Raw genomic sequence first — 22,427 nt, 5'->3', positions numbered from 1 at the left:
AATACTGAACAATTTGATTCAGAGACATTTTGGAACATTTTGACAGGTTGTTGTTGAGGCTTAGGTAAAAATCGGTGGAAAAAAAATACCTGTCTGTATCTCAAGGGAGGTGGGATGGGGTTGATACATTTTGACAGATGTAATGCTAGTAAATATGTGCAGTGCTCTGGAGTTAGAGGATGGTGTAATTGGGGAAAAAGGTTGAGTTATTCTGTGCAGAGCCCTTTCTGGCCAGATGACTTAGAGAAAGGTTTTTCCACTGGGCACGCTACCCTTCTTCCTGGTGGTTGCAGCCTCAGGCCTGGCTGGTGGCGCTGAAAGTGGGCTGGATTTCAGCTCCCACACCTCAGCCTTACCAGATGCCTTTGGGTAGGACATGAACTGTACAGCAGTTTGTGGTAGCCATGAGTGGAGCCAGTTCTTGAATGATGTGTTCTCCAGGTGGAAAAGATTGGCAAGGACATTGTAGGTGGAGGGAGCAACAAGAGGAGATACAAAAAGATGTGAAAATACATGGTGTTCTTTGAGGGGGACATACTCCTTGGAGTGTGTGTGATATGTGTTCCAAAATTGGCTTCAGATGAGGTTGAAGAAGAGGATTGAAAGTAGACTGAATGGCTTTGGAGGCTGTAGTAGGTAGAATAATGACCTCCTAAAGACGTCAGCATCCTAATCCTCAGACCTGTGAATAAGTTACATGGCAAGGGGTAATTCAGGTTGCTAATCAGCTGACTTTAAAATATGTTGGTTGATCTGGATTATCCAAGTGGACCCAGTGTAATCATCCAAGGGCCCTTAAGTGTGGAGGAGGGAGGCAGAAGAGTCAGTGTCAGAGCACTGTGAAGTGAGAGACTTGACTGTCCATGCTGGCTGGCTTTGAAGATGGGAGGGGGCCATAAGCCAAGGAATGTGGGCAGCCTCTAGAAGCTGGAAAAAGCAAGGAAATGGATTCTCTCCTAAAGTTACCCAAAAGAATGCAGCCCTGCCAACTCCTTGATTTTAGTTGAGTAAGACTGGTTTTGGACTTCTGACTTCCAGAATTGTAAGTAATAAATTTATATTGGTTTAAGCCACTGTTCTTGGTAATTTGTTACAGCAACAGTAGGAAACTTATATAGAGGCTGTCTTTAAAAGCTTTATCTAGAGGCAATGGTGAGTTTCAGGGGACAATTAGAGAATATATCCAAACTGTAAAGGGTCTGGAGGCTAGACTGTTGGTATAGTCTAGATCTTGGGTCCTCTGAGAGGCAGATGCCAAGATGGGGTTAAGTGAATTGGAATTTATTGGGGGAAAGTGTCTGTAAAGGTAAAGGAGAGGGAACAGGAATAGGGAGGGAAAGGAAAGAGGACAGGAGGAGGGGGTAGGAGGCGCGTAGGCTGCAACACTGTTTTCAGAAAGCTGACAGGATGTCCTCAAACCAAAGTTGCGCATAGAGGAATCCCCTGTCCTGCGGGAATGGGTACTGCTGCTGTGCTTGGTCATTGACTGGGTGCAGGCCAGGCAGGCATGGCTTTTTCAGTGGTGGCTCTAGAGCGGTGACAGCTGGCATTTATCAGTCAGCTCTCTTCCCGAAGTGGGAACTCTGGGTGGCTTATTTCTAAGGCCACTGTGTAGGGTGTGTGTTCTAGAGGGGCTGATGGAGAGCTGGGGATTGAAGCTTATGGAGAAATGTTGAACTAGTTGTTTAGTAATGGTTTTCACTTGCTGAATGACTCAAGCTCTCCTCACCTAGGATTCATTTAGATTTTTTATTGTAATCAGCTATGCTATATAGGAACTCTGCTTTCTAATCTGATTTTGGTTTTTCCTTAATCAGAATTTGGTCTGGTGTAATTTGAAGTAGATTGCTTTTCTTCTCTTGATTGCAATAGGTGGAGCATTTTAGGAAGTTTTAAATACTTTTTCCTCCCTGCTTCGGGATGTAAAAGCATCATTCACATTTGTGAAAAAAAGACAGTTGGAAGAAGTATAAGAGAGTGGTTAAGTAACATCCACCCTGTTCTCCTTTCCTCTGCCCCCTCTAACTTTTCCACCAATGCTGGGATGTTCTTAATAAGTACCGTCACTGAAAGATCTGTTCTTTGATTTCAGAAGAATGATGATACAGATTTTTAGAGGTTTTGATTGATAGAGATGTTATGATTTTTCTAAGAGTGATTTTTTTTCTAAGAAAAGAAAAGGATGAAGGGAAGGGGAAAGAGAGTTTTATTTTTTTTGTAGGAACCATAGCCATCTTCTGCTGTGGCTTCCTAGTGTTCCTTGGACTATAATTGACAGTCTTCTAGAACATGGTTGGCAGAATTTTTCTGTGAATATTAAGATAGTGAATATTAAGTTTTGTGGACCAGATGGTCTCTGGCACAACTACATAGACAGTATGTAAATGAATGGTTGTAGTTGTGAATATTAAGATAGTGAATATAAGTTTTGTGGGCCATATGGTCTCTGGCACAACTACATAGACAGTATGTAAATGAATGGTTGTAGTTGTGCTCCAGTAAAACTGTATTTACAAAAACAGGGAAGAAAAGATTGGGCTTGTGGGCCATAGTCTGCTGACCCTTGTTCTAGAAATCAGTGGAGTAAAAAAATGTCCTTTTTGTTTCTTTGGTGACCTCTTTCTAAGCGTATAGTGTGCAGTTTTATGTTGTAATGGTTGGTAGAGTACTGGAATAGTTTGTTTCTTCCAGACTTTCCCTTTAGGAGGTTGATAGACTTTAGAAAGATATGCAGTCCTTTGTCTGAGTAGCCCACTTTGCCTGTGGGCTGTATCTATGATGGGGATTAAAGAGTGTGTTGCCCGTCTAGCTCCTGTAAGCATTCTACTTGCTGTGAAAACAGATTTTTAGCTGATAATACCACAAGTGCAGGGTGGACCGCATCTGATTTTATTGTCTGGTTTGGGAGATTACTTACCTCCTAATTTAGGTTCCTTGATAGGACAGGATATTATTTGAATAAAATTTTCTCCTTCTACTGTTCGTACACTGATTCTGCCTCCTCTCCAGTGTTATCTGGAATGAGTTGTAGGGATTAAGGCAATGTTTTAATAATTATGTTTTCATCATTTGAGGCCAGAGAATAACCCTGTCTGGACTACATTAAGAATCTATAGACTGAAATGAAATCCAAGCTGTCATCCCTTTACTGCCTGGAGTGTAATTTTAATAAATGAACCTTACAAATGCAGCTTTCCCCTTTTGTGAATCATGAATAATTTGGCAGCACATTCCCAGATCTGAGTAGTTCCTACTTTCAGCATCTATGATAAAATAATTCTCCTGAGCATCCGAAATGAAATTCAGAAAATTGGGTTTATGCTAATGAAGAACATCCGTGATGAACATTTAGGTAATGTAAAGTTAAAGGGCAAAATGTTACTTTTTGTGACTTCAGCTCATGACAGAGACACTTTCCCTGGTTATTGTTAAATAATACCCCTCCTCCAGTATACCCCCAAACGAGTAGTTGTCAGGTTGCGTTTGAAAGGTTTGTGCTAGCAAGATATATTTCTGCACCTAACTTCAAGTTAGTCTCCAAAGTGTGTAAAGAGAAGTTTTCTCATCGTGGTCTGTGGTTTATAGTCATTTTGCCCTTGACTTCCTAGACTGATATTCTTTGAAGGATGGGATGAAGGGAAATTTTCTTCCTAAAATTGATGTGATGATGACTTATTGTATTGTTAACATTTTAGAGGTGTTCGAAGATATTGAAGGTAGGTGTGTGTGTGTGTGTGTGTGTGTGTGTGTGTGTGTGTGTGTGTGTTGAGTGAATGAAGTTTTTTTTTTTAACCAGTTGAAATGGTTACAGAGTTATATTTTTTTTTTTTTTTTTTTTTTTTTTTTTTTTGCGGTACGCGGGCCTCTCACTGCTGTGGCCTCTCCTGTTGCGGAGCACAGGCTCCGGACGCGCAGGCTCAGTGGCCATGGCTCACGGGCCCAGCCGCTCCGCGGCATGTGGGATCTTCCTGGACCGGGGCATGAACCCACGTCCCCTGCATCGGCAGGCGGACTCTCAACCACTGCGCCACCAGGGAAGCCCCAGAGTTATATTTTTGATGATAGCTTCTTCAAGGCATATTTCTTTTCAGAAGGAATGATAGTTTTTATTTAGAAGTGATGATTGAATTCAATACCGCAGTACCAAGGATGCGCTAGGCAGCACAATGTAGACAAAAATTAGTTTTGTTGTAAAATAAATGAATTATGCAGTATGTTATTTTGCCTTATCTCACATAGTCCCCTTTTACTTTTCAGATAAATGTAAATGAAATTACAAGATTTTCAGATTTCCCCTTGTCCAAAAAAACACTGAAAGGTAGGTTCATGGTGATCTTGGGACATATTGTTGGATTTCTTGATGCTTTTTTTAAATGGAAAAATGTTTAGAGAAAGTTTAACCTGAAAAAAGTCTTATTTTGTTGGACTTAATGAAATTTAAAAGCTTTTGCACAGCAAAGGAAACTATAAACAAGACGAAAAGACAACCCTCAGAATGGGAGAAAATATCTGAAAATGAATCAACGGACAAAGGATTAATCTCCAAAATATATAAACAGCTCAGGCAGCTCAATATTAAAAAAACAAACAACCCAGTCAAAATATGGGCAGAAAACCTAAATAGACATTTCTCCAAAGAAGACATACAGATGGCCAAGGGGCACATGAAAAGCTGCTCAACATCACTAATTATTAGAGAAGTGCAAATCAAAACTACAGTGAGGTATCACTTCACACCGGTTAGAATGGGCATCATCAGAAAATCTACAAACAACAATTGTGAGAGGGTGTGGAGAAAAGGGAACCCTCTTTCACTGTTGGTGGAATGTAAATTGATACAGCCACTATAGAGAACAGTATGGAGGTTCTCTAAAAAACTAAAAATGGAATTACCATATGACCTAGCAGTACCACTACTGGGCACATACCCAGAGAAAACCATAATTCAAAAAGACACATGCAGGGGCTTCCCTGGTGGCGCAGTGGTTGAGAGTCTGCCTGCCGATGCAGGGGACACGGGTTCGTGCCCCGGTCCAGGAAGATCCCACATGCCGTGGAGCGGCTAGGCCCGTGAGCCATGGCCGCTGAGCCTGCGTGTCCGGAGCCTGTGCTCTGTAACGGGAGAGGCCACAACAGTGAGAGGCCCACTTACCGCAACAACAACAACAAAAAAGGGACACATGCACCCCAGTATTCATTGCAGCACTATTTACAATAGCCAGGTCATGGAAACAACCTGAATGCCCATTGACAGACGAACGGATAAAGGTATGGTTCATATATACAATGGTATATTACTCAGCCATAAAAAGGAAAGAAAGTGGGTCATTGATAGAGACGTGGATGGACCTAGAGACTGTCATACAGAGTGAAGTAAGTCAGAAAGAGAAAAACAAATATCATATATTAACACATATATGTGGAACCTAGAAAAATGGTACAGACGAACCAGTTTGCAAGGCAGAAATAGAGACACAGATGTAGAGAACAAACGTATGGACACCAAGCGGGGGAAAGCGGGGGGTGGTGGTGGTGGGATGAATTGGGAGATTGGGATTGACATATATACACTAATATGTATCACATAGATAACTAATAAGAACATGCGGGCTTCTCTGGTGGTGCAGTGGTTGAGGGTCCGCCTGCGGATGCAGGGGACACAGGTTCGTGCCCTGGTCCAGGAGGATCCCACGTGCCGTGGAGTGGCTGGGCCCGTGAACCATGGCCGCTGAGCCTGCGTGTCCGGAGCCTGTGCTCCACAACGGGAGAGGCCACAACAGTGAGAGGCCCGTGTACTGCAAAACAAAAACTAAAACAAAAAAAATCATGCTATATAAAAAAATAAAATTAAAAAAACTCTTATTTTGATATCATGAAAACCTATAACAAGAAACAATATTAATTTATTTAAGCTTTACCAATTTGTCATTCTCAGTCTTTCTGGACTGGTTAAAAAACAGTAGTAAAAAACCAAGGTGCCAGGGCCTCTGAATAATTAAAATGTTTAAAATAAGCAAGAGAATAAACAAAAATGTGTCACCTTTTGTATTGATTTGCTAGTGCCACCAGAACAAAATAACACAGACTAGGTGGCTTAAACAACAGAAATTTATTTTCTCATTGTTCTGGAGGTCAGAAGTCTAAGATCAAGGTGCTGGCAGGGGTGGTTTCCTCTGAGGGCCATGATGGAAGGATATGCTCCAGGCCTCTCTCCTTGGCTTACAGATGGTTGCCCTCTGCTGCCTCTCAAAGTAGTTGTCCCTCTGTGTACTCACACCCTAGTGGTTTTTGCGTCCGAATTTTCCCTTATAAAGACATCAGTCAGATTGGATTTGGGCCCACCCTAATGGACTCATTTTAACTTAATCACCTCTTTAATCACCTGTGTCTGAATACAGTCACATTCTAAGTACTGGGGGTTAGGGGTTCAACATATGAATTCTGCGATTGAGGGGGTGCCCAATTCAGCCCATAGTACTGTTCTACAGGGATGCTCTAAAGTGTCATTTTCTTCCTGTCCATACTGGCAGGTTTGCAAGAAGCGCAGTACCGTTTGGTAACTGAGATACAGAAGCAGACCATTGGGTTGGCATTGCGAGGTAAAGATGTCCTTGGAGCTGCCAAAACTGGATCTGGCAAGACTTTGGCTTTCCTTGTTCCAGTAAGTAGTTTTTTCATGTTGGGTCAGATCCTTTGTTATATGATTTTAAAACATTCTGTGCCTAGATAGAAATAACTATGTGAAGAGTTGTTTCATGTTGGGTTTCCCTGGCTAGAATGCAAGCTTTATCAGACTGGTGCCACATCTGTCTTGTTCTCTACTGTATCCCCCATGTCCTAGCACAGCACCTTGCACATGATGGGCACTCAATAACTTACTGAATGAATGAATTATCGTGTGCCGACAAGCCTGAATTCCTGAAGGATGTGGGGGTGGCAGGTTCCAGGGTGGCGGGCTTTCTGCAATGAGCCCGGTGGCATGGCAGGGAAGGCTGTTTCTGTACTCACCCTTGCAAACCTGCCAATCGCATTTATACTTGCCACCTGTTTAGGATAAAGCTAAAATTGCTCACTTTAAGGAAATTGGGTCATTCATTGAGAATTTTCCAGGACATTGATATCTATCTTTTATAGCAGTAGAACAATAGAGCCTCTTAGGAATTCACTTATATCTGTTATGCAGTTGGTCTCGTAATTTTTAATTCCTGCTAAATAATCAGCTCAGAAAAATCACATTTGATTTTTTGTTCCAAGTGTTAAAAAAACATTTTTCTCTTAAATTCTATTTTCTATAACAACATCTTTCTACAACTAGAAAATTCAGTCACTGTATAACTACGGCAGTTACACAGAGTTTATTTTAATGTGGTTTCTGTTCAGAAAATGGTGACAAATATTTTTCTGAAATCTGTTTTAATGGACTGTGGGCTATACAGACCTTTCACTGATTGTCATCTCATGGCATGTCTCTGGTAGCATCTGCACTGCCATGGGGCTTCTTTTCCTCTATGATTGGGGGAGGATGCTTCTGGTGCATAGAAGAAAAAGAAAAAACAAAGCAAACAGTTTCTTCTTTCTGATTAAGACTCATGACAGGTATACTTTCTGCTTGGAAGGTGCCTGTGATTTGGGGGGGCAAGATTGACTCAGGAGTCAAAAAGTTGCCTCTCTAAAGGACTTATTGAACGTGAATTTGTTCTTTTTTGAGGTGCTGGAAGGCTTGTATCGTCTGCAGTGGACCTCAGCAGATGGGCTGGGGGCTCTGATTATATCACCTACAAGAGAACTGGCCTATCAGACCTTTGAGGTTCTCCGAAAAGTAGGGAAGAATCATGACTTTTCAGCTGGCCTCATCATTGGCGGAAAGGTTTGTCTTTTTGTCCTTGTCCTTCTTTCTTTCCTTCTATAACTTATTTATGTTGGAGCACTGTGGCAGTTGACTGGGAAGAGGTAGAGATATCATCTAAACAGAGGCTGGCCCCTTAGACAGGAGGTGGCAGCATCCTGGTGTGGTCACTATCATCCAGAATATGTTTGTCAGTTTTGCAGGTCCAGAAAGTCTGTTTTGTCAGGGTATCTGGATTGATCAGATTCTCTGAGACTAATTAATTCTAATTAGCCTGTAAATCTATTTGTTAATATTCATTGGAAAAGGTACATTTCAGTATGTAGACTAGTTCCTTTCAATAAAGTATCTAGGAGGTTGAATAATTCAGAACATTGCTGGGTCAGCAGCAGAAGAAAGGAAGGTAGAAGGTAGTTTTGAGGAGTGTTTGTTTTAGGTTATAGTAAAGCCTGCTGCTCCACTTCTCTTTCTTCTGGTTTACCTGGACTACTTGTCTTGGCTAGAGTCTCTTCTAGATTGTGAGGAATTCTTGAATTTATATGGAAATATGCACAAAAAAGGAAGAGTATCACAAGCCCTCACATACTCATGTACCTATCACCCAGCTCTAACAACTAACATTCTGTGGCTCTTCTTTCGAGGAGAGATATTCTAGAATGTGGAGAAGTCAGCTCTTGTTTTCAGTCCATGAAGTGCAGTGAGTGGTGTCAGAGAGCCTGTTCAGTGCCCCTGGGTTCTGACTTAAAAGAATGGGTATAATTCTAGTTTTTAAGTGGGTTCTGGCAGACACAGGAGGAAATAAAGACTTGGAGCAGTCATATATTTTTCTTGGCTTCAAAATCCCAGATAGGATTAAGAATCTAGAGGAGCTCTGAACTCCTTAGGTCTTCACTAAGGACTTTTTTTTAGCCCAGAAATTTGGATGTGCTATAAAAATAGAAGGGAGAAATTACATTTACTTCTAGAGTATTTACATTGCTATGATGAAATGCCACATGCAGATGGCTTGTATAGTTTTGCTACACAGGCTGCTCAGTGATGGGTCTGTGTAATCAAAAGAAACAACTGTTTTCAGGATCTGAAACACGAAGCTGAGAGGATCAATAACATAAATATACTTGTTTGCACACCGGGTCGGCTTCTTCAACACATGGATGAAACGATATGTTTTCATGCTACCAATCTCCAGATGTTAGGTGAGTCTAATATATCTCTAATGAAAAAAATCTCAGGCTTAGGAGTGAGTGCTCATAAATTTTAATGATAGAAATATTTTATTGAATAAATATTGTGACTAAAAATATGAGAATAACTTGAAGCAATTTTTTGGCATATGGTTCTAAATCCAGAGAGTACAACTCAGACTTTTTTTTTTTAATATCTTTATTGGAGTATAATTGCTTTATAATGTTGTGTTAGTTTCTGCTGTATAACAAAGTGAATCAGCTACATGTATACATATATCCCCATATCCCCTGTCTCTTGAGCCTCCCTCCCACCCTCCCTATCCCACCCCTCTAGGTCGTCACAAAGCATCAAGCTGATCTCCCTGTGCTATGCAGCAGTTTCCCACTAGGCATCCATTTTACATTTGGTAGTGTATATATTTTCAATGCTACTCTCTCACTTTGTCCCAGTTTCCCCTTCCCCTGCCCTGTGTCCTCAAGTTCGTTCTCTACATTTCCACCCTTATTCTTGCCCTGCCACTAGGTTCATCAGTACTGTTTTTTAAGATTCCGTATGTGTGCGTTAGCATACGGTATTTGTTTTTCTTTTTCTGACTTACTTCACTCTGTATGACAGACTCTAGGTCCATCTACCGCATTACAAATAACTCAATTTCATTCCTTTTTATGGATGAGTAATATTCCATTGTATATATGTGCCACATCTTTATCCATTCATTTGTTGATGGGCATTTAGGTTGCTTCCATGTCCTGGCTATTGTCAGTAGTGCTGCAGTGAACATTGTGGTACGTGTAACTTTTTTTTTTTTAACATCTTTATTGGAGTATAATTGCTTTACAATGGTGTGTTAGTTTCTGCTTCATGTAACTTTTTGAATTACTGTTTTCACTGAGACCATTTTTAAATCAAAATAGAAAGAGATAAGCCCTCTTTTCTGTATGAAATTAGACACCTCAGTATTTGACACTGCTAAGAGTTATCTTTTAAGGTACATCTACTTATGATGTTACCTAATGTGTATTTTTTAAAATCAACTTCGGAATAATTCTAGATTTATAGAAAAGTTGCAGTGATAGTTCAGAACGTTCCTCTATATCCTTCCGTCCCTCATTTTCCCCCAGTGTAACATCTTATATAACTTTGGTACCTTTGCCAAAATTAAGTGATTAACATTGGCATATTTATTTAATATACAGACTTTTTTTCGATTTTACCAGTTTTTCCACGAATGTCCTTTTTCTGTTCTAGAATCCAGTGCAGAATACCATATTACATTTAGCCTAACGTGTATCTTAAATATTGTTGTTCAACTTGCATCTCTCTTTTTAGTTCTTGATGAAGCAGATAGAATCTTGGATATGGGCTTTGCTGATACCATGAATGCTATTATTGAAAACCTTCCCAAGAAACGTCAGACTTTGCTTTTCTCAGCTACACAAACCAAATCTGTAAAGGACCTTGCACGCTTGAGTTTGAAAAACCCTGAGTATGTTTGGGTTCATGAAAAAGCAAAATACAGGTATGTACTATTTGAAACCATATTTGATTCAATCACAATCAGTGTTCTCTCTTTTTAGATTAAGAATTTGACATTTCAAATTAATACTACTTTTCTAGGAAAGAAAACATTATTTTATATTGTTGATTAAATATGCAAAGCATAGAAAGTATATTGGTAAAAATTATTTAAATTCTCTATGCACCTTTAAATGTGTGACTACTCTAATGCAATATTTTCCAAAATGTGGTGTGGGGAACAAATTCCCCCATAAAATAGGGGTGAGGTGGGGAAATGCATACCTAGATAGATAAATAGCAAATGTTGAGTTAAGGTAAAGCAGTGTTCTTCGAGACTTCTCAGAACTTTAATATTTTCTTGGACATTGTGATTCTTCAAAGCAGTGGGAGATGAATAAAGCTTTCTGCATTTACTGAAATTATTTTGGTACAGAATCATTCTTTTTAGCTGTATTATGCGGGACTAATGTGCTATGGAACACATTTTATCAACTGCATTAATATTTAGCAAAATACCTTTCTGTTTAAAACATTGCAGCAATGTTTTGTGTTGGTCTCACTAAAACTGGAAAGTAAGGTGTGTGTGTCTATGTGACAGTAAAAGGTGTGTGCGTGTGTGTGTGAGAGAGAGAGAGAGAGAGAGAGAGAGAGAGAGGTATAAATGGGTTGGGGGAAATATGTTTTAAAGTGTATTTTGATATTATGACTGCTGGAAGTGTATATATGTTTAGTATGAATCATACGCACATACATGCAGACTGTGGACATACTTGACTTCCAGAAATGTTTTCCAGTGAATTTAAATTGAATCTGTATTGAAGATCTCAATATGGACTCACCTCTACCATCATCTCTATCTTAACTTTCATTTCTTGCTGTGAAATGTTAGTCTAAAAAGAAATATATTGGGAAAACAAATTGGGTTTCTTGGAAAGTCTTTAAATACAGGGGATATGGGCATTGAGGCTCACCTTGACCTTGTTCAACCAATAGATGTCTAGGATTAAAAAAAGCCTGAGAAGAGGCTAGATTCTATGCTTCCAGGTGATCCTAGTGGATAAACTTTGGAGAATCTGAGTTCTGGTAGCTTTGGTTATCAAGAACTCCTTAGGAATGGGATAGCAAGAGATATTTGAGGTACAGTTTCCTCCTTGGCTTACCATCGAGTAGACACTAGTTTTTGTTTGTAAGTTTGTGTCGAGACAGCTCTTGAAATTCTTGGTACAATTAATTTGATAATCTAAAGACTGTCTAGGTCTTTTGATTTTATTCATTGTTCTCTTTGCTCTTTCCTTTCTGCCTGTTTTTGTCTTTACCTGACACTAATTTTTCAATCATTAGGTGGTCTCTAAAGTGTAAATTAATTGTACATATTATCCCTGTTCCCAGTTTCTGTAGATAATAGTTGGTCATTATCTGTAGATCATGGAGTTAGTTAGAAAAAAATGAATGCAAAAACTGTTTATTTCATAAATGATTCTAGAAAGCAGTTCCATCATTTGTAAAAAAATGTGACTATCAGAAAACATATTGAAAGACAGGTATTTAGCAACATAATTTACAAAACTGGAGGTTATATGATAATGACTGCAGTACTCTGTAATTTCACATTCACCAGAAGCACTATAAAAAGCAGATGCTATTGTGAATTTTATTTAATATCATTATTGAATTTTCCCCTTTAGCAACTTAACGGTTTGGTTAATATATCCTGAGAGATTATGGTCAAGAATATTTTAAGGCATAAAAGAATATTTACTCTCAAATTACAAAGGACCAGAAAAATCAGGATTGAATCTTTCTGAGTTGTATATCAGAGTATACGTAGAAGAAGTACACCAGTGTGTTTCCTTTATATTTCTATATGTTGCTCTTTTTTTTCCTCTTTATACAAACAGATACACCCACAGGGTTGCCTGTGTGTGCATGAATGTATATATACCTTCACTCTGATAAATGATACCAAATTTTATGTACTATTCTTCTTTGCTTCTTTCACTTAACAGTATGCCCTAGAGATCATACCATAGCACTATATATATATTCCTCATTCCTTTTTTTGCAGTTGCATGATACATTATTGTGTACAGTAGTTCATTACACAAGTTTTCTACTACATATGGGTTGATTTCCATCTTTTTTTTTTTTTCTTTGTAAATAATACTGTATCTTTTTGTGTTTTTACCAGATTATTTTTTGGAACAGAATCCTTAAAGTAGTTTTATTAGTTCAAAGAGTAAATGCATGTATGTTTCTCTCCAACATTTTTATTATGAGAAATTTCAAACATGCAGCACAATTGAAAGAATTTTGCAGTGAAAACCCTATACGCATCCCTCTGTACATCAACCCATCTTATTTTTGATGCATTTCAAAGTAATTTTCAGATATCTGTACACTTCCCCTAAATATTTCAGTACACATATCACTAACTAGAGTTCAGTATTTGTATAGAGATTTTCTTTTTTGATGTAAGATTTACATACAGTGCGAACAAACGAACAAATTAAGAGTACATTTACTGAGTTTTGATAAATGTGTATGTCTCTGTAACCCAAGGCCCTGCTAAGAAGTAGAACAGTACCATCTGCCCAGCAAGTTCCATCATGCCCTTAAGTTGATCCTTGACCCTACTCTTGCAGAGGTGACCCCTGTTTGCATGTATATTTTTGATACATTATAAGGGATTTTGTATGTATTTTGGTCATGTGTTGTATTCATTTCCTAAGGGACAGTAGAGAGGTTGTTTTTGGGGGTATGTATGTATATGTGTGTCTGAAAAATTTGCTTGAGAGGCATGCCACTGTTAACATTTGTTTTTTGGTCTGGGTTTCAAAATTACCAACACGGCATATTTTTAACATTTTCCCTCTTATTTCCATAAGCACCCCTGCCACTTTGGAACAGAACTACATAGTCTGTGAGCTGCAGCAAAAAATAAGTGTGCTGTATTCCTTTTTGAGAAGCCACCTGAAGAAGAAAAGTATTGTATTTTTCTCCAGTTGTAAAGAGGTACCTAGTGTTTATTTTTCTTAAGTTATTCGTGTTGAATTGTCCCTTTTAAAATATCAAATTTCTGTTTGAAAATGCTGTTTATCTATTTTAATAAATACAGTGCTAAATGTGGGGGGATTTGTAGATAATGAAAATCTTGGCATCTTCATTTTTAAAGGAACCCATGGATGAGACTGTAAGCTCAATAAGGAAGGGCAGAACTGTCCGTTTTTACTTCAGTATTGTTAGCACCTAGCACAATACTTAGAACATAGTAGTCCTCAATAAATATTGGTAGAACCAACAATTGAATGGCTAGACTAACTAGAGGTCTTTATAACCTCATGTCTACCTTACCCTCCGTGAATACCGAACTGAATATGCCATTTATTTCCATGCCTCCGTATCTTTGTTCATGCTGATCTCCCTGCATCCCTCCATCCTAATTCTGGAGGAATATTTAATATCCTTTAAGATTAAGCTCAAATGTTGTATCTGAAAGTCCTTTTCTGACACTCCCCAACCCCCTTGTGACAATGAACTGCACCTTCCTCTATCATTCTGTAGTGTTTTGTTTATATCTTTATTTAGTTTATCAGCATTTCTTAAACACTAGTCATATGCTTATAAGTAACGGATTTAGTGATGTATAAGAAAACGTGGTCTTTTCCCTTAAAGAGAAGAAACTGTGGTTGATTTTGTGTGTCACTTTTCTTCTACTGTATTTCAGATTTCCTGATGACATATAGTTGTTGGTATATAGTAGGTTGATTCTAGATTTATAGCTTTTGCAATAGCTTAGCATGGCAAATATGCAGTGAGTTTTCCTCCAGCTTATGGGGAAGATAAGTAGTGGTCTGTTTTTGGGGGAAAGCACAGAACCTCATTATTTATCCATGTAAAGAATGACTTCAGATTTTTTAGGACTTCTTTTAGATTTTTAGAATTTTATATCTTCTAAAGAAAGGATGTTTTTCGTATCTGTGTACAAGGAAATAATTTTAAGAGTTAATGTTTATAAAGTTTTTACTCTGTAATACTCTGCTTTTCCTCTTCACAGTGGGCAGAGTATACTCTGCCCTTTCTCAAGCTATACTCTTTCTATACCTCTTTAATTCCATGGCTTTAAATGCCATCTGTATTCTAACAACTGCCAAATCTACATCCTAAGCCCTGACTTCTTTTCTGAGCCCCAAACTTGTTTATCCACTTGACTACTAGATATTTCCAGTTGGGTGTCTAAAGGGCATCTTAAATTTAACATAGGAAAAGCAGTTTTAAGATTTCCTATCCCTAAGTTCTGCTCCCTCTAACTCTTCCGCATCTCATTAAATGACGGAATCCTTAATTCTTGCTTGTCTTCAACTCATATTCAATCTGTTGACAGTTCTCATTAGTTTTAACACTTCTCACCACCCATCATGTTACAGTGCAGTTTAAACCGTGCTTAACTTTCTCTTAGCCTCTTGGTTGATCTTCCATTTTAATAGTTCTTCAATTTCCATATATGCTTTTCTGAGATTGGGTTGCCTGAGAGTACATCTGTGGTCTGGTCTGTGGGCTCTCCTTTCTCATCTCCGCTTTCATGTTAGCCCTTTTAAAAACTTTACAAAGGAAAGGCAGGAGTGCCTCTATCCCTAGTCTTACTGGGGCATTGTCTCAGGATCAGAGAACCTTCCTAGCACTAGAATATTGTTTGAGAAAGTGAATAACTTTAATTTTGGAGTAACAAGTCATTTTGCAATTTAGGTGGTTTCCCATTCTTTACTTTCAACAAAATACGAAGGAAGACTTAATGGAGTTATTAGCTGATAAAATTATTTGTAATTTATCATCATGTTTCTGACATATTTTATAGGAGTTCAAAAAGTTAAGGTCCCTTCCAGTCCATTTTCTATATTTTCATGAAGAGATTTTCTTAACACCTGTGTTAGAGAAATAGGAATAAAATGATGCTGTACTCTGCCTCAGTATAGCAACCAGTGGTATTCATTTATAAGTACGTAAACTAAAGAAAAATAAAACTAAAGCAACAGCTCTATCTTGTCTCATGTATTAAGAGAGATATTTATAATAGAATTTTATTTTTTATGTTTAACAGTTTTTTAAATCAAATTTTAACATTTTTTTGTTTCGGCCAGTTCTGTACTAATAATTATAATAGTACCTGAGTCTGAGAACTTTTAATGCAGCTTTACGGCTACAGGAAATTAAAGTTAAAACTTACATATACATAGTTTTGTTGTAGAAAATCACAAATTGTGATAAAGTGATCAATAAGAGACTTTCGAGCATAAAACAAGATAAAATTCTGTGAGGTCAGGAAATAGAAATATGAATTCAAGGAAGAAAAGAAATGATGTAAAATTTTTCTGTTAAGGAAGAGGTTCCTCACATTTTGTTAGTAATCTTCCTTTTTTAAAGACTTTGTTTTAGAGCAGTCTTAGGTTCGCAGCAAAATTGAGGGGTCCTGCCCCACACATGTGTAGCCTTCCCCATTATTTTTAAATAACTGGTGGTGGATATCATGTTGCTGTGCTATTTAGAATCAATTGGATACATTTATAAGAGGTAAGTCTTTATTTTAAAATATATTTAAATATACCAGAAATTATATTCTTTGCAACCACTTAAATTTGGAAAAATGTCAGATACTAACTTAAAAGTGTAAGGAGGGCACATTTTTTTCAAAATTCTTTTAGGAAATAATGTGAGCAAAAATGTTCAAAGACCACAGCTTTGTTTGAAGACCACAGCTCTAGACTACATTTCCCTTTCTGTGCTCTGTACTTTAATTGATGAACCTGTGCTCTGTAATGCATTTTTCTGTTCATCTTGCAAGCTTACTTCCTGCTGCTACCCAGAAGTACTACCAAAATCATTTTTCTGTAAATGCCTAGGTTCAGTATCTGTACCGAGTATTCTGCCGGCTACGTCCTGGCATTTCTATTCTTGCCCTGCATGGTCGACAGCAGCAGATGAGAAGAATGGAAGTCTATGATGAATTTGTTGGCAAGAGAGCTGCAGTACTCTTTGCTACTGATCTTGCAGCCAGGGGGCTGGGTAAGAAAACTTCTTTTGAGAAAATGTTCTGTGATCATGGGCTTATAAATGGGTGTATTCCAGTAATTCAAATAGTTTGACTCAAATAATTGGGCTTTCTTATTTTATAAAAGAAAATTAAGTAAATTGATAACTGGGATGACTAACACTAAGGATATGTCAGTGAAACTTTTTGTAATGTCTTCATCTTTTGTGCTCTTATTGTTTCATGATAATAATTACATCATAGAATCCGAGGAGTCTACAGGATCAAAGGAGAATTAAAAATTTAAAGATGTGAAAAAAAATTGTTTCTTTGAAAATTGGAAACTTTGACAAATACTATAATTTACTTAACAAGAAAAATCAATGAAGTACATCTTTTCTCCAACCATTCTAATTTTTATTTTAAAATCATTACATTTAATGTGTTTAAACTTTCAAAAAGCCATTATAATATCATACAACTGATGGCTTTGTGGGGATGGGATGGGGTATGGAAGTAATTACAGAGGATATAGAGGCAAGAACAAAAGATAAGGATAAATAAGTGGTAATTTGAATTCTTCAAACACCTAATTTTATTACATTAATTATTATGGTAAATTTTAAACATACACAGAGATTGAGTCTAAAGTACCCTCATATACATATTACCCAGTTCGAGCAGTTATCTTTCTCATGACCACCCACTTAGCTCCCCGTCTTCCATCCCTCTGGGAGTATTTTAAAGCATATCTCAGTCATCATAAAGTTCATTCCCATGTGACTAGCAGCAGTAGTTAAGTATGCATATTTTTAAAGCTCTCTAGGTTATTTTCTCAGCTCCACAGTAACTCATTCCAACTACCCTCCCCCACCCCCTGCTCCTCATCACTGTTTTGAATGTACTGTTTTGAAACATTTTAGTTATGTTTTTATCTACTTATATTACACTCTGATACCACCCTTCCCCTCCCGATTTTTGAACCTAAAATAGTTTAGGTCAAAATAAGCAATTAATTATATTGCATATATAACATGTATTCTGTATATTGATATATCACAATGAACAGATATTACTGTTTTGCCATATTTTCCTTGCAGTTTGTTAAAGAAACCAAATATTTAGTAGATGTAGTTGAAATCCTTTTTGTACCCTTTCCCAGTCTCACTATTTTCCCTCTCCTCCTTTCCATAGACATGTTTACTGTCATATAATTGGTAGGTAACCTTTTAATTGAAGGCTCTTCACTTCTTGTCTGTGATAGAATTCAGGGTGTCTGTGAACTTAGATGGGGAAAAAATTACACATGTTCACTAACCTTTAACTGAGATTTAGCATTTCCTTCAATTATAAATGTAAGCAGCGAACTGTTGTGGTAGTACTTGTAACTTTGTCATCAATTGAAAATCATAGATATTTTCATTTTACATTACAGTTTCTGTAGATATCTTGGAATATTATTTACACTTAGTACTATTTTGATATTATGGTAGTTATTAGATATACAGCTAGGTTGTGTTATTTAATATGTTAGTAAATAAGCATATACATTGCTATATAAAAAAGTCAATAAAAATGTTTATTTCATTATAATTGCTTTCTCTTATAATCCTATATGTTTTACTTTATGCATTTAAAAAATATTCTGAAAAGGGGTTCATAGGTTTTAACTGTGGCACAAAAAATGTCAAGAATCTCTCTTCTAGTTTATTTTAAAAAGATTATATGAATGTATTCATGAGCAATATATAGTATTATCTTATGTGTTTATGAAGTGTATAAAATAATATTATACATACCAGTCTATGACTTTCTTTCCAAGGCTTTCCATGTCAGTGTATAAAGTTCCAGTGTATTTATGTAGTGTATCTCATAGTATGTCCAGGAATTTCTTTAGAGGACACCAGTATCTTTTTTAAACTTTAGTCTTAATTTTTCTCAGTTTTATTTCTTAATGAATAATATGCGATATGGGTAAAAACGAGTTATGAGACATAGCAAGCCGTACTCTACCCCTCCTCACTCTCCAGAAGCCATTATTTCTCTTGGTATTTAGCTTCATATTTCTAAGTACATTTCTTATATCAAGTTAATGATTGAGTTAAAATTAGTTTTGTGTTTCCTGTTCTAACTTTCCTCAGATGTTCCAGCAGATGTCACATTCCTAGTTTCCTAATAGTTCAAACACAGTCTGTTTCTTTTTCCCTTGGGATCTCCTTGTTGCAGCCTTTTAAAAGTCTTCAGCTCTTATCTGGACTGGTTGCTCCATAAGCCTGATGCATGTTTGTCATCGTGAGACTTTTCATTTGGGTCTTCATTGCTGTACATGGTCTTTCTGTAGTTGTGGCAAATGGGGGCTACTTTTCGTTTCAGTGCACGAACTTCTCACTGTGGTGGCATCTGCAGAGCACAGGCTCTAGGCGCACAGGCTTCAGTAGTTGTGGCTCGCGGGCTTAGTTGCTCCGCAGCATGTGGGATCTTCTCAGACCAGGGATTGAACCCTTGTCCCCTGCATTGGCAGGCGGATTCTTAACCACTGCGCCACCAGGGAAGTCCCCTTCCTCTTTCTTGATTTATTATTATTATTGTTTTTTAAACTAAAGCTCATTCTTTAATAGCTTCCGAAGTAAGAGTGCATGGGAGGTACATTTTTTGAATTGTTGCATATCTGATAATGTCCTATTCTTGAATGATAGTTGTATTGAGAATAGAAATCTAGGTTGAAATAATTTTCTCTTAGAATTTTGCAGATAGTGCTCCATTGTCTTACGGTAGTCAGTATTATGTTGAAAAGACCTTTGCCTTTCTGATTCTGTTTTTTGTAGCCCCCTTTTCTTTTTCTGGCTGTTCTTAGTGTTTTCTGTTTATCTGTGGAGTCCTGAAATTTTATGATAATGTGCCTTAGTGTGAGGTCCCATTTGTTGTATAGGCGCATTCAGTATATTTTTTCAATCTAGACCAGCAGTGTTCAATAGAATTTTCTTTGATCACTGAAATGTTCTGTGTCTGCACTAATACTATAGCTGCTAGCTACACGTGACAGTTGACCACTTAAAATGTGTCCAGTGCAATGAGGAAAGATTGAGTTATTAATTCTATTAAATTTTAAACTTGAATACCTTCTGTATTGAGCAGCACACACTAGGGACTCATGTCTTTCAGTTGCAGGAAATACTTCTGAATTGCTTCTTTGGTGATTTGATTAAATAAATATTCAATATTTGTTTTGAGTATGTAATTACTGCTTACTAATGGGACATTTGTGTACTTAGCTTGTTTCCTTTCTCATACCTTTTTTATAACATTTTCCCATTCCCCCCTTATTTTCTCTTTCTGGAAGAGTATTTGACCTCTTTGATCAATCCTCTAGTTTTCCTGTTTCTTCTGTTGCCATTTCATTGTCTTTTTCTTGTTATTTCTGGGGGATTTCTTGATTTTATATTTCAACTTTTCTGATTAAAATTTTAATGAAGTACCAAGAGTTCCTTTTTTATAGCCTCTTACTCTTATTTGATGGATGCAGTGTTTTAGCTCTCTGACGATATTAGGTTAAAGTTCTCTTCACATTGTTTCTGTTTCTGTTGAGTTTCATTTTTACTCTTTTATCTGTCTTTTCATTTTTGAGACTTTTCTCGATTGTCTGCAATTGACAGTCTTTTATTATATGTAACAGTGAGGCATCAAGAAGCTTATTTGAAGTGATTTGTATGTGGATGAGGCTTGTTGACTAACGGCCTTCATTGCGAGGGGATTTAGACGGAGTTGGTCATCTTGTGGAGGACCAGGATGTCAAAGTGTATTCTTTTTGAACATTCAGTCTCTCCAGATAAGAATACTTCAACCTCTTGAGCAGAAGGATTAAGCTTGCTGCTGGCTCTCTAGAAGCCTAGCAAGGAAGTAGACATAGAGGGCTCCCAGTCAGCATTCAGACTTACACTCAGTACCCCTGTTTTCACTCTGGCTCTGGTGCCTCTTTTTTCCACTCTCTCTGGTGTCTTGGCTTGAAGCCTTTCTCGAGAATAAGACTTTCGCTTTTCTTCAGGAGACCCAGTGTATAGGATCCTGGAGGGAACCTGAGGATCTGAGTGCTACTTTCAACCTATCTTCCTTTTTACAACCCTGAAATATATCCTTGCCTTCTGAGGTACCTGGTTACTTCAAGTCCCAAGGGAGAGAATTGTTCTAAATATCTTTTTTCTGTTTTTCTTGGGTTATGCCCATTTAAATAGATTCAACCCTTTTGAATAGCTTGTATAACTTGGTTGTAGTTTTTATGCTCATAGGTATCCATAGGTATCATTATCTTCCCAAATATTTCTTTTTCTTTCTCTTTTTCTTTTTCCTTCCTTCCCTCCCTCCCTTAGCTTTTTTCTCTGTGATAGACATTGATCTGAAATCCTTATGGCAAAATCTGTAAATGACTAAAGGTAATTCTCTTAAGTTGTTGAGACCAGGATCTCTGAGAATGAATGGAAACTTTTGCAGCCAGAAATAAATATGAAGTAATTATTGCTAGGAAATGGGGAGAGGGATTTAAAAAGACATCATTAATTTGAATGGAGATGGAAATAGCAGGAAAAGTAAATTTTCATTAAAATTTATCAACCAGTTTCATAGTTCACTGGGAGCTCATGAGAAGTGGTTCTTTTAGGTTATTAACTATCAGGATATTTCGTTATTTGTGTGACACAAAGCAGTCTGTCTCCTCTGTCAGATACAAAATAATCTTCACATTCAAACACTGTCATTAATTTTAGTTCAGTTTGTCAAAGAAGAGAAGTGTTTATTATCTCTCGGTTCATGCAGTTAATTTTAATAGTGTCCACAGATGATATCTATCAGTTTGATGTGATGGAAAGCCCTGGCAAGCAATATTATAAAATAAAAATAGTGCAGCAGGAAGATCTTGGAACTGTGTTTTCAACTTGATATTCCTTCTGTACAGATTTCCCAGCTGTGAATTGGGTTCTTCAGTTTGATTGTCCAGAGGATGCCAACACATATATTCACAGAGCAGGTAGAACTGCCCGGTAGGTGTGCCAGCCTATATCTTTGCTTTTGGTTTTATCTAAGCAAAAAAGCGTGCTTTCTGAACTGTGTACAAACAAAGAATGGAGGAATTCAGGTAAGTGACTGCTGGTTTGACATTTTTGTGACATTGGTTGCTAGCAAGTGGACAGCTCTTGCTAAGTCATTGTGGCTGAGACTTGATGATGAGGGCTGAAAAGAATCCATGAAAATCTTCTTTTAGTGTTTTTGTTCTAACTTTCTTCCCTTACTAAGCTTTTCATTAGAACTGCTCACTGAACATCATCTCTTTGATGAGGTATAAGACTGTTTATTCAATCTCTGTTTTCAGATGACAAAACTTGAGTGTTCTGAGCAGTTAAACATTTTGTGTGAAAATCCATAGAGCCAGGATTTGAACCAAGGCAGTCTGACTCCTGTAGTCTAGATCTGTGCTCTTACCTTCTCTGGTATAGGTTCTAATAAGAGACAAGGTGGTTTTGAGTCACAGATTTCTCTTTTCCTTTTTTCTAGTGTGGGAATTAGAGGCATTGCTGGAGGCTACTCCCAAATACTCCCTTTTCACCTCCCCCCACCCCCAGTAAAAGTATCCTGTGTTTGCTCAGGAATGTGGGGGAGCTATTTGGAAAAGAATATAGCAAAGTCAGTCATTTGGGAGGAAAGGGCATAGAAAGGTATATGAATGAATGAAAAGGGTAACGTGCTATATCATTGCCATTGAGGTTGCAGTCAAGTTGGGAGATGTGTGCTGCAGGTAGAATTATAAATGTTAGCATCTTTATGGGTAATATTTGGTAGTACTTATCAAAAGCCTTAGAGTTCTTC

The 22,427-nt window shown here is 37.5% G+C and overlaps 1 protein-coding gene across 1 annotated transcript in view; it reads left to right on the top strand.

The window, feature by feature from the left end:
• Nucleotides 1-22,427, top strand: part of DDX10 (DEAD-box helicase 10) — a 287,618-nt gene that overhangs the window by 4,191 nt on the left and 261,000 nt on the right. Inside the window, exons 2-9 of the mRNA XM_060017996.1 lie at nt 4,258-4,318; nt 6,531-6,661; nt 7,709-7,867; nt 8,922-9,042; nt 10,364-10,553; nt 13,438-13,564; nt 16,447-16,609; nt 21,520-21,604. Coding sequence (XP_059873979.1) covers nt 4,258-4,318; nt 6,531-6,661; nt 7,709-7,867; nt 8,922-9,042; nt 10,364-10,553; nt 13,438-13,564; nt 16,447-16,609; nt 21,520-21,604 — 1,037 coding nt within the window. The remainder of the gene's footprint in view (nt 1-4,257; nt 4,319-6,530; nt 6,662-7,708; nt 7,868-8,921; nt 9,043-10,363; nt 10,554-13,437; nt 13,565-16,446; nt 16,610-21,519; nt 21,605-22,427) is intronic.

The sequence above is a fragment of the Delphinus delphis genome, chromosome 8 (genome assembly GCF_949987515.2).
Source record: "Delphinus delphis chromosome 8, mDelDel1.2, whole genome shotgun sequence".
Taxonomy (NCBI): Eukaryota; Metazoa; Chordata; class Mammalia; order Artiodactyla; family Delphinidae; genus Delphinus; species Delphinus delphis.
This window is presented reverse-complemented; position numbering and strand designations above follow the sequence as displayed.